The sequence below is a fragment of the Emydura macquarii genome, unplaced genomic scaffold (assembly GCF_026122565.2).
Source record: "Emydura macquarii macquarii isolate MOO-44397 ecotype Brisbane River unplaced genomic scaffold, CSIRO-AGI_Emac_v2 contig_2924, whole genome shotgun sequence".
In the NCBI taxonomy this organism is placed as follows: Eukaryota; Metazoa; Chordata; order Testudines; family Chelidae; genus Emydura; species Emydura macquarii.
This window is the reverse complement of record NW_027133061.1, coordinates 4522694-4535380: the sequence shown is the minus strand read 5'-3', so window position 1 is coordinate 4535380 and position 12687 is coordinate 4522694. Positions and strand designations below refer to the sequence as shown.

At 59.2% G+C, this 12687-nt stretch overlaps 1 protein-coding gene across 1 annotated transcript in view; it reads right to left on the bottom strand.

The window, feature by feature from the left end:
• Positions 1-12687, bottom strand: part of LOC137167488 (unconventional myosin-Ie-like) — a 29838-nt gene that overhangs the window by 13878 nt on the left and 3273 nt on the right. Inside the window, 7 exon segments of the mRNA XM_067569699.1 lie at positions 14-145; positions 673-762; positions 954-1041; positions 1759-1853; positions 4741-4817; positions 4820-4829; positions 5391-5528. Of these exon segments, the coding sequence (XP_067425800.1) occupies positions 14-145; positions 673-762; positions 954-1041; positions 1759-1853; positions 4741-4817; positions 4820-4829; positions 5391-5528 (630 nt within the window).

Genomic DNA, 12687 nt, shown 5'->3' with positions numbered 1-12687 from the left:
CCCCCCCAGGCACCTGGTAGTAGATGTGGAAGCTCCTCTCGCCGGGGTTCTGGCTCACCACCCGAGACTTCTCCAGCAGGAAGTTGGAGATCTTGCCTCCGTCGGGCTCCCCGCCCCGGCTGAACTGGATCTCAAAGTACTTGCCCTGGGGAGGGAGGGGAGGCGAGGTGAGCCTGACCCCGGGCCCAGGTCCCCACAGCAGGAGCTGCCGCCCCACCCCCCGAGACCCCAGAGCCGAACGACAGCAATGCCCCACGCGGCAAAGGGTTAATCCGGGCTCCTCCCTTGCTGAGCAGGGTCTTGTGATCCAGCCTTCACCTGGGAGCCAGGACTCCTCGCTTCCATTCCCCAGCTTTGGCAGCAGAATCGGGTCCAGCAGCTGATGCAGGAGCAGCCCGGAAACCCGGACGTCCGGGGTTTACTCCAGCTCTGCCATTGATGCTTTGCGACAGATCCCCTCCCCCCTCCGTGCCTCAGTTTCCCCACCAATGGCATGCAGCGAATGGCATCAAGCTGCAGAAAGGGGCTGCGAGGCGGAGCTGGTTAGCGTCAGGGGGTGGCCAGCTGTCGGGGCAGGGAGCAGGCTGCTTGCCTAGCACCCGTGGGGCGCCCCCATCCGGAGGGGCTGGCCGGCTCTCCCCCCGCCCCCCGCCAGGAGCTCCGCCCACTCACGAAGCGGCTGGAGTTGTTGTTGCGCACGGTTTTGGCGTTTCCAAAGGCCTCCAGGAGCGGGTTGGATTTCAGGATGATGTCCTTGACGTGCTGGGGGAAAGCGGGACGCTCGTCACATGAGGCCGTCAGCTCCGGCCCTCTGGGCACCCCCTCCCCAACCCCTCCTGGCCAGCCCAGCCGCACAGACCCAGGGGGATCCCTAGACCCCCCGGCTCCGGCCCTGGAGGGGGAGGATGCCCCACCCCACTGCTTCCCCCCTGCCCTGCCACGCCCCGTGGTACCTGCACTTTGGGGCCCCCGCCGGACACCTTGGAGATGTAGCTCATGATGTATTTGGCTGCCACGGTCTTGCCAGCACCGCTCTCCCCACTGCAAGAGAGAAGGGGAGCATTGGCCCTGCCCTAGCCCAGCCCCTGCTGCTGGAGGACAGGGTTGGGCGGCTGGGGGAAGCCGGGAGGTTGCAGCTACGTTTTCCTGTCCTGCTGGAAGCTGGACAGGGAGGAAGCAGGATGGCCCAGTGGTCAGGGCACCGGCCTCACACTTGGGAGACCCGGGTTCAGGTCTCCGCTCCGTCAGTCCCGTCACCTCTCTGTGCCTCAGTTCCCTGTCTGGGGAGGGGGGGAAACAACCCTGCCCCCACTGGAGGGTTACTAGGATAAATACGGTAACAATGGGGAGGTGCCCAGATACTAGGGTAACAGGATCCCCATGACTAGCCAGAGACGGAGTCTCCTCCCCAAATGTGGGAGAGGAGGGAGGGCAGCAGGGACCGGCACCACTTCCTGCACAGCAGCCAGACCCCCCCTGCCAGGGCTGGCAGCGGGGAGTGAAGGAGCCTGCCTCAATTTCCCCATCAGTAAAATGTAGAGAATGACACTAGGTTGCCGGGGAGGGAGGGGCTCTCCTGACAGCCTCTACCACTGCGCGAGAGGGGTACAGCCAGCCAGACACCATGCCACCCCCACCCCCCCCGGGGTACCCCCAGGGTGTGACGTGGGCACCAGAAATGTCTTCAAGCTAGACGTTGGCACATGCCCAGATGTGGACCCTGCCTCCTCCCTCCCAGTGGACTTGGCCCCGCTCTACCTGATGATGACGCACTGGTTCTCCCCGTCGATCAGCATGTTGCGGTACATGTTATCAGCCAGGGCGTAGATGTGGGGCGGGTTCTCGTACTGAGCCTGCAACCGACGCACAGGCAGGAGACTCCATTATTCCACCACAAAGGACAGTTGCAGACAGGGAGGTGAGGCCGGGCTGGGACCCCCCTCAACTCATCACACTGGTGATCCAAGCCAGGAGGCGACCCCAGCTCTCTGATTTGTCTCAGGTTGCACTGGGGAGCCCCGTTCAGGGATCCCCATTGTGCTAGGGGCTGTACAGACACTGTGAAGACAGTTCCCGCCCCCCAAAGAGCTTACAGTCCACGTCAGAGCTCCAGGGGCCTTTGGTTCCATCCTTCCACCAGCTCTGGTGCGTGCTGGGCAATCACAACGCGCTAGAGGCGTGCTAAGGATTTAGGGGACCCAGTGACCTCGAAAGGACACAGGGCTTTGCAGGCAGAGCATGAGGTCTCCCAAATCATGCCCTCCCTTTGCTCTCCACCCCAAGGATCTCAAAGCACTTTAATTAACCCTGGCAGCCCCCCCAGGAGGGATGGTAGATCAGTATTTCCCAGGTGGGGAGACTGAAGCACAGAGAGGGGAAATACCTTGTGCAGGTCAGCGGCCGAGCTGGGAAGAGAACCCAGGAGTCCTGAGTCCCCAGCCCGTGTCAGCCTCCCTGCACATCCCCACACCCGCCTCGGCCCAAGCGTCCCTGGAAGCAGCCATGACGGGAACCAATGGGTTGATCTAGCCAGCTCTCCTTAGGCCTCTTGCGAAGCCATTGCTTAGCTCCCCGTCTCCGCCCCCCCACAGCTACGCTGGAGGACAGCTCCTGCCACAGATCCACCCACGGATCCTGAGCCGCAGCCCTGGAGACGAGACGCGGCTTCAACATGCCAGATGATCAGGAGCATGGCGGGCGCACAGCCCCACTGCAGAGACCCGGCACATGGCCTCTACCGGAGCCTCAATTCCCTGCTGCGAACAGGCCCGGACCACAGCCGCTCTTCGGACAGCAACGAGGCTGCTGGGTTTTCGGGCGGGGAATCAGGAACTGGGGTGAACACACGCAGCTGGGTCCAGGCTGATGCTGACACAGCCAAGAAATGGAAGCAGCCTGATGCGTCTTTAGGATCTAGCGAGGACACCCAAGGAGGGAAGGTCTCTGCACCTGCCAGCAGGAGGAGGCTGGGAGCAAGGCAGCTCCCAGAGGAAGGGGCGATGGGGTGCTGCTGACCTCGCCTTGCTGGAGCTGGGTGTGGATCTCGGTATCAAGACAGCAGGGTGGAGGTCCCGGCTGATGCGCTGGATGAGAGAATTCCTGCCCGGGTGACTCACGGCTTCAGGAATTCTCTTCCCCTCCCTGAGGCAGAAGGGGCCTTTCCCAGCCGGGATTCATGCCCGGGGAATCCATGCGGGTCACCCGGCCAGATGCACCCCCTCGTGCACTGGGCACTGATGGGGAACTACAACAAATCCCACCCCCCCCATCCAGCCAAGCCAGGCTTACCCAATGCTCTCACTCAGCATACGCCCGGGGATCCGCCTGGAGCCTGCTCCAGGGGACCTCAGAGCTGGGGGGCCCTGGGCTCCCTCCCATTCGAGGAGCTTCTCTGCTAGGAGAAGCCAGAAAGGAGCAACCCACTGGCCCTCTAGTCCAGGATCTATCCAGCCCATCACTGGATGCTTCAGAAGAAGGGGGAACGCCCCCACCCGGGTCCCCCTCTCCTCCCATGACCATGGGCGAGTCCCCTCTCCTCTTTGCACTGCAGCTCCCCCAGCCTGAACATGGGGCCAACAATTCCACCCCACCTCCGCAAAGCACGGAGAGATGCGCGGATTCAAGTTGCTACCTGCTATGGTGACCATGCATCGATTATACAAAGTTCCCAGCTCTGCTGTTAGCCACTGAGCCACCTGGACCAGCCCAGAGGCAGTTTCCATCAGCGAATCCCCTTCACTGGCACCGGGAGAGGTGGAGGGGACTGAGAGTCAGAGAGACAAAGGCCAGACGGGACCATTCTGATCCAGTCCAACCTCCTCTATAGCCCAGAGCAGAGACCCTCGCCCAGCGAGTCCTACACCTAGTCCGTATCGGGGGGTTGAGCCAGAGCAGAGCTTTTAGAAGAAAACATCCAGTCCTGATCCCAAGACTGCACGTTATGGAAAATCCACCGCGTCCCTTGGTAAATTGTTTCAAGAGTGAATTACCCTCCGCTGCTAAAAACCTTACTCCTCGTCAGAATCCGTCTAGCTACAGCAGCCCCCCAACTACTGGATCTGGTTCTGCTTTTGTGTGCCGAAGAGCAACCTCCAACCAGAAATCTCATCCCCTGTAGGTACTTGCAGACAGTGATCACGTCACCCCTTAACCCTTCCTTTAGAGAACCAAAGAGATTGAATCCCTCACTATAAGGCGGGTTTTCTAGACACCAAATCATTCTTCTGGCTCTTTTCTGAACTTTCTCCTATTTGCCAACAGCCCCGTTGGAAGTGTGGACCCCAGAACTGGACCCAGGAATAGGCTCACGAATGCCACAGACGGCACACGCCCGTTTATCCGAAACCCTGTTATCTGAATTGCTGCATTACCCCGCCTCCTTCCTTGTCACCCAGCACGAGACAGGAGAGACACACGCTGGGAGACAAAGATGGGATCCAGACAACAATGCAGAGGTTTGGATCATAGAGCGGAGACCTGCAGGCAGGACTGCAATGTGGAGCAGCTGGACAAGCCCCCCGCCTCTTGAATAAGATCCGTGTCCCCCCACCCTGCTCTTGGATAATTGGGAGTACCCTGCACAGAGGTATCCCAGCTCCCTGCTCCCACTCAACAGCCCCTGCTGCGGGGAGAGGGGACACAGTAGAACTGGAACTCCCCAGTGGGGTGTTTTGGAGACCGCTTGGCCACAAGGACACTCTCCCCCCCTCCCACACACACACCCCGCGCGCCATCACTCACAGCTCCCTGGTACATGTCAATCTCGCGATCAGTGAAGTAGGGCAGCTGTTTGAAAGGGTTGACGGAGATGAGGACGGGCCGATGTACGTCTGGGGTTTCTGAGATAAGGATCGACCAGCAACAACAGGATGTGGAAGAAGCAACGGAAAATAACCCAGGATGACACCTACGTTCCTCACAGCCCGATCCATAGCGACCCGTCAGGCAGCCCACGGGCCACGCACGGCCACCACATACAATCACAGCCCTTCGTGAACACGCATCATCCCCCCGGCCCACGCACCCCAGATCCACACAGCAGCAGACGCCCGGGCATTGCAACCCACTGGCCCTGACCTCAAGACACAAATTATACTACTAATCCGTCCCACTGCTGATGTAATAGTTAAAAGCATCTCACCGATGCCTGGGACTCCGAGATTGCTCCATGCATTATCCTGGCAATGGGCTGACCCAGATCCAGCCAATCCTCGGTCCATGGGGAAGCTGGGGCTTGCCCATCCTCACACCTTCTCCCATGACGCTATCCCCATTTGGTTTTCCAAACTGCTCTCTCTTTGGACCAGGGAGTGATCCGAGTTTCCCTCCCCCCCCCCACCCTGAGTTCCCGGTGTTGCCCCCCCTGCCTCCGGCCCAGCCCAGGAGGATACGAAGATGTAGTCGTCCAGGAAGCGCTTCTTGAGGTTCTCCACGATGGCGTCCTCGCTGATCTTGGACAGCAGCACCATGTCGTCCACGCCGCTGTGCTTGACATTCTGCGCCTGCCAGTGGTAGCGCTCCTTGCTGCCCTGCACGGGGAGGGAAACGCAACGGGACAGGTCACAGCGCCAGCAAAGCTCAGTGCAGGGGCCCAGGGGACGCCGCGAACGCAGTGCTCTTGGCTGCCTTCAGGGGGTGCCGCTCCAGACAGGGAGGGGACGGCAGAGGGCTGCAGAGCTGGTGGTTTGGGCTGTGGGATTCAGGCACCGGGCTGGCAATCTGGAGATCTAGGTTCAATTCCTGGCCATGGCAGTCTCAGGTCACATGATCTCTCTGGGCCTTGGCTCCCCTGCTGTAAAACAGGCATCCACCGCCCTCTCCCCACCCTTTGTCTCACCAGTGGGCCCTGCGGGAGAGACAGATGGTCTTTCAGTCTGTGTCTGTGCAGTGCCTGGCCCAGTGGAGCCCCAATCTCAGCTAGGGCCCCTATTATTTGTATTACAGTAGTGCCTACAAGCCCAAAACAGGGCCGCGACCACATGGTGCTAGGAGCTGTACATTATTATTATTAGGTGTGTTATGGAAGCGCAGGGGTCCTCAAACTGGGGGTTGGGACCCCTCAAGGCGTCACCAGGCTATTATGAAGGGATGGTGAGCTGTCAGCCCCCACGCATGCCATGGCTGACAGCGAAAGCCCTTCAGGGCCGGGTGGCTGGAGAGCAGCGGCTGCTGGCTGGGTGCTCTGAAGGTAGCCCCACCCCCAGCAGCAGCACAGAAGTAAGGGCATGGGGGGGGTCGTCACAGCCTGAAATATTTTCAAAGGGGGTCCTAGAAAAAGTTTGGGAACCCCTGTGGTAGTGCCTAGGAGCCCAAGTCATACACCAGGACCGCATGGTGCTAGGCACTGTACATTATTTATTAGGTGTATTACAGTAGCACCTAGGAGCCCCAGCCACGGACCAGGACCACATGGTGCTAGGCGCTGCACATTATTTATTAGGTATATTATGGTAGCATCTAGGAGCCCCAGCCACGGTCTGCATGAGTACTTAAAACCCTTGGCCCTTTGCTTCTTGCCCAGCACCTTTAGGCCAAACTCCTCGCTGCACCAGGGTCGTCCTGCACGACTGGCTGCCATGCTCCACCCTAGAAGAGGCTGCATAATTCCCGAGTGTCTGTAGCTTATAAAGAGAAATGCAGGATGCCGATGCTCCAAAGACCAAGAGGATGTAAAGCTCTGATCAGCCTTTGTCCCCGCACCAAGGCATCACCTGCGTGTCACAGTCACACACACATGCAGAGAGCAGGGTTTGGAGCATTTATTTTGCTTTAGCGGAGAGATGTGAGATGACTTTTGGGTCTTGCTTTCCATCCAGCACCAGCAAAGAACTACATTCTCTCCTTCTCTTCATTTGGACAGGAATTTGCACCGGCTTGCCCACCCCAGGGGTTCAGAAACCAGGAATCGAGCACAAAAGTCATCAGATTGTTAAATCTCATTATTTTTAAGCCAAACAAATAAATGCTGGGACCCTATTTGCCATCTGGTTTTTGAGCATTAGAAGGTTGTGGTTTGAAGATTTTCTGCATATGCATTAGGACCAGAAACCTCCCCTTAAAAAAAAAAAAATTCAAGCTGAGATTCTCACACGATCATCCGACTCCGGGGCGCCAGGGCATGAAGAAAAAGACTAACCCTATATTGCAAGAGTTGGGGTAAAAAGGCAAAAGTTGGCAGCTGGAGTCCGTGTATGGCTCTGGGCTAGTCACATCCCTCCCACTACAGGTGCGTGCCTCAGTTTCTCCACCTACACTACAGCAACGGTGTTATTGAACTGTCTTTGCAGAGGTGACTGCAGCCCTGCCAGGTGACACCACCATCCTGAGCTCAGCACGCGGCTTTGACTTTCCTCTCTCTGACAATCTCCATTATTAATTGACGGAAACGTTCGCCCCTTGATTTAAGCTGGGAGAGAAACTGACTCGGCCTGACAGAAACTGAACCCGCCCCAGGCAGATTTCGGGAGCAGCGGCAAACTGCTTGCAATCCAGTCTGCTTGCTCGGCAGGCGGGGAGGCTGTGCTGTGTGCTACCGGCAAAGGGAACCCCGCTTCTTGCTCCCCTGGGGTAACAGCCGGGGAGGTTTGGGGCAACCCAGGATGAGATGGGGGGAGGGAGGGAAGAAAGAGAAAGTGAACGTGTGTGTGGGCGTGTTGTTCAGGCCACAGGTGTGCATTCCCCCCTGCCTGCCCCCAAAAACAGAGGACCCACATTTCCACTGCTTGCCCGCCCCTGCATCAGCACAGAAGACGGGTGGCTCTGCCCTGCCCCCTCCCAGGCCTGGGATCAACCCCCCCATCCCTGAGCTAGCGAGGGAACTTCAGCCAGGCTGTTGCCAAGCTCGCCTTCGTCCTGCCCGCACAGACAATGCGAGAGGTCAGTTGCTACGCAACGCTGGTGGCACTCGCTGGAGGGGAAGGGATGGCAGCGGAGGAGGGGCGGCATGGAGGGAATCCTGTACAGGCTCCAGCTGAGCTGGGAGGTTCAGAGGAAGTTCTCCCCTCCGGGGTGCTGGCGTTTGCACCGTGGCCACGCCACCCTGGGCAGTGCGGAGCAGGGTCAGACAGCCAGGCCTGGGTGCTGCTCGCTATGTTGATCATAGACCTGGTGCTGCCGACTCCCGCCGTATTTGGGGTTTTAACTAAATCTCCAGCTCCTGGAGTCATGGGAGAATCTGTTTCCTTTAAGAAAACCCACGTTTCTAACCCTTGTCTTTTCCTGGTACTTATCTGCATCCCCCCCCCCAACACAAACACCTCACACTCTTCAGTGTATCTACCCTTACAATCCCCCTGAGAGGCAGGGCAGCACCATGAACCCCCTTGTACAGAGGGGGAAACTGAGGCACAGAGAGACTAAGTGACTGGTCCAAGGTTACTCAAGGGAGTCAGTGGCAGAGCAGAGAATTAAACCCAGGACTCCCGCATCCCAGGCTGGCGCCCTAACCACTGAGCCCTTGTGCCTGTGCATGGAATGCTCGTCATGAACCCCAAAGACTCGAACAGCAGGTGGAAAATAAAAAGAAATCCAATGTTTATTTTTTTTTTAAATCTGCGGCTTTTTACAGCCAATTTCGTGATTCCTGGGGACCGACTCCTGGCGTGTGAACACTCGGGACTGGCTCCTGTGTGCAACGACCACTGCCTCGGGCCCTCGCTCTCCCCGTGAGCTGCTCATGGAGAGTAACATTATTTATTTGGATTGGGGTAGCGCCCATGGCGCTAGGTGCTGTATAAACACTGAGCAAAAAGACAGGCCTGCTCCAGAGTTCTGAGCATCTATGCAGATAATACCTACGAGAGCTCTGGGGAGGGGGATATAAACCCTTGTGGGCACCAACCAACCACTAACTCCACTTGGCCCCAAGGTTTAGCCGGGCTGGGGCTCAGAAAGTGTCCAACACGGATAAGGCTTGAACGCCTGGTGCAGGTTGGAGGGGGACGCGATTGGCTTTGCTTTCCTATGGGGGGGAGGGGGAGAGGATCAGCATTCAGAAATTGGGGGATCACTGCACTAATTAAAGGGGGGCTGGAAAAGTCCCCCTGGGGGTGTGGGTGGGGTTCGCCCATCACTGCAGGGTCCCCAGATGGTGCCAGCCACTCCCAGAGGTAGGAGACTGGTCTGGGTGGAGCCTTGGGTTGGGAGTGTCCAGGTTTGCTTTGCTCATCTTAAATGGAGGGGGTGGGATTCATGGACTGGGCCCTCCCAGCCAGCTCTGCGCTCAGACCTCCCGCTGCCCCCGGACGGGTTCCGCTCCTCAATCCAGAGCACCCCAGAACCCCCTGGGTTCCCTGAGCAGCGGCACAGGCCTCACACCCGGGCAGGGCTGATGGAAGAGTCTTCCTGCCACCACGGAAGGGGGCAGGGAGGATAATTCAGCAGGCAGCTTCAGAAATGTCCCCCGGGCGCTGGGCAGGGAGCTGGTGAGACCCCCAGGGCCAGCGACTGCCCCTGGCGACATCGGCGGGCTGCCATGCCAAGCCTTTGCCACATAGCGAGCCCAGGGCCTGGCCGCGGGTGGGCAGGACGCTTAGATGACAGCACACGAGCCTCCCCCAGCTAAGAAGACATCTCAGGCTGGGTCCTGGGCGATTGAGAGCTCTGGACATTAGGCCTCAGCAGCCCTGTAGGAAGGAAAATGCTGGTGCCAGGCCATAGAAGTGGAAACTGAGGCATGCAGGAAGGAAGTGACTCAGTTGCCCACGGTTCTGAGTCAGCAGCAGAGCCAGGAACAGAACTACAGGCCCTATCTGTCAGCTCCGCGTTCTAGCCACTAGCCCACATTTCCCACCTACAGGCAGGTAAAGAACCCAGGAGTCCTGATTTCTAGTCCTCCCTCCCCCGCCCCCAGCTTCCACCACTAGACCCCACGCGCTCAAAGCAGGGACTAGAACTCAGGGAGTCCTGACGTCCAACCTCTCCCTGCTCTAACCCCTACACCGCATTCCCACTGCCCCGCCCATTTCGGTGGCTCTGCTCCCTCAGCTGAGCGCCAGATCATCGGCCTCCTGTGGTTGTGAAACTGCATTCTCCATTGGCGTTACTCATTAACCCGAGCTGGGTGTGTGCACAGGATCCCAGCCTGATCCAGGAAAATGCAAAGAGAAACTTCATTGCAGCACAAAAACTGCATCTCACACACCCAACCCACGTCGCACCCGGGGCCGCCCTCAATGTCACACAGCAAAATCCAGAGCAGCTCCAAGCCCCACGTCCACATACAACCGCAAGCACAATGCTGCCTGCCAAGGGAAGCAACACAAGGAGGGCTGATTCCAGACCCCAACAAAACCCCATGCCTTCAGCCACGCCCAGGGATCTCTCACAATACAGCCAAGCCTGTGGTTCAGTGAGTAGAGTGCAGGGCCAGGCCTCAGGACACCTGGGTTCTGTTCTCGGCTCCGCCACTGGCCTGCTGGGTGACCTTGGGCAAATCCCAGCCGCGCTCTGTGTCTCAGTTTCCCCTCTCACCCGGTGCCTGTCTAGAACTATTTGTTATTTTGTTGCTGCAGGGCCTAGAATCCGTGGCGTCAGGGGCTGTACAGACTCAGAGCAAAAAGGCTTTCCTTGTTTCTAAACACTTTGGGACTAAATACACATCTGTGCAGTGCCCGGTCCGACAGGGGCCCTGATCTTGGCTGGGTGTACAGCACCTGGCACGATAGGGGGGCCTGGATGTCGGTCAGAGTCCGTGTGTGAGCAGCACTCAGCATGATGGGGGCTCCAGTCTCAGCCAGGGGGTCTCTGTGCAGCTACTGGAACATGGGACACTTGATCTCAGTTGGGGTCCGTGCAGGGCCCGGCTTGCCCGGAGAAAGGAGCCCCAATCTCAGTGCAGGAGTCCACGGGTTACCGTAATCCACGTAACAAGCCACGTGGCCATTTGTGAAAGTCACGCCCGGCTCCCTTTTCTACAGCACGGCGAGCGCTAACCCTGCCGCAGGCAGTCAGACCTGCCGGGAGGGAGGTGACCAGGGGACCACGACAGCGGGGCTACCAGAGAGGGACCCAGGCAGGATTGGAAGCGCAGAGAGATGTCACTGGCCCAGGACAAGCCAAGGCAATTCACACGCTGGCCCACGAAGACTGAGCTGCCCCCGCTAGCCAGCCCGGGCAGCGTGAGTCACGGGGGGGGACAGGACAAACGCACCCATTGTTTGGGGCACTGGGACAGCATTACCCCCGCACGGCCAGCACTCCATGAGCCAGGATCCCGGTAACTGTGCCAGCATTTCACCCCGGCCAAACCCTGCCGGGGGGGGGGGGGGGCAAAAGCCAGGCCTCTGCTCACAGGCCAAGACATGCCCCAGGTGGCCTATGTATAATGGGCCCAGACCTGTCAGCTCACTGTGCGTAGGGCAAGATCCGACACCCCCCCCCCGTGTCCCCCTCCAAGTACACACATTCTCAACACGCCCATCCCCCCAATGCACACTCCCCCCGGCACACACATGCTCCTGCCCCTCCCACTGCACAGGCATGTCCACACACGCCTGCTCCCCCCGACTCCAGCATCCCCACAAACCCAGCCCCAGATCCACCCAGCACGGCCCGTTCCCCCCCCCCCAACCACCCCACAGCTAACAGGGCCGGGGGCCAGGAGATGCCCCCGAAGGACCCAGCCAGGAGGGGGGAGGAAGTCTTTGAACTGGGATAGCCCCAACCGGAGGAACTCAGTTGAATCACAGCCCCAGGCCAGGCATTGCAGGGCGGGAAGGTGCCGGCACGTGGCTCTGCAGGCCTGATCCTGTCCCAGGGGCCCCTTGCCCGGGCCAGGCATGCAGGCAGGGGACCAGGCTGTGAGTTGCTCCCTAGAGTTGTACAAACACCCAGGAAGGGAGCATGGGTTAAGGATTAACCGGCCTGGCACAGCCATGGGTGCATGGGGAGGGTGGGGGTCACTGCACAACCCTGGCCCCGGTGGGCAGGAGATCGAGGAGAAGTCTGATCCTGTCTTGCTGTTAAACAAGCCCCCCCCGGGCCCACGGCAGAGACGCTGCCCTGCCGCAGCCCCTTCCCCATGCCACCACGGGAGCCTCTGCGAAGAGCTAGGGACGAGCAATGCCATTGATGGGCAGGGCTTGCTCTGAGGCTCTCAAAATTGCCTCACCATGCCACCCCCACTCAGGCAATAGGGAAACTGAGGCACGGGGACTGACACACACACACACACACACACCCTTCCCCTCTGCCACCAAGACCACACAATCACAGATTAGGAAATAGAACCCAGGAGTCCTGGCTCCCAGCCCACCCATGGCCCCCCCCAGCCACTAGACACCACTCCCCTCCCAAAGCCAGGGATAGAAGCCAGGAGTCCTGGTTTCCAGCCCCACCCCAGGCTCTAGTCAGCATAGAGGACTGTCACACACACGTGTTAATCACACTCTATTAGTAATTTCCCTCTGGGCGCAGCCACACCACAGGCGGGGTCGGGGACAGACTTTCGTACAGAGGATTGAAGCCAGTAGGGTCCATGCACCCCACGCAGCCCAGTGGGACTCAGCCGCGACCGCCCTCCCTAGTGACTAGGATCCAGCCGGGACCTCAACACACACCCGGGAAGAAGAGGGTGGTTCTGCTCCCCCTAGTCACAGCCCCCAGATGGAGACCCCCTGCCAACCCCAGCAGTGACCCCTGAACCTGACCAGAGCTTGCTGGCTCTGACAGGGGGACTGGGGCTGCCCC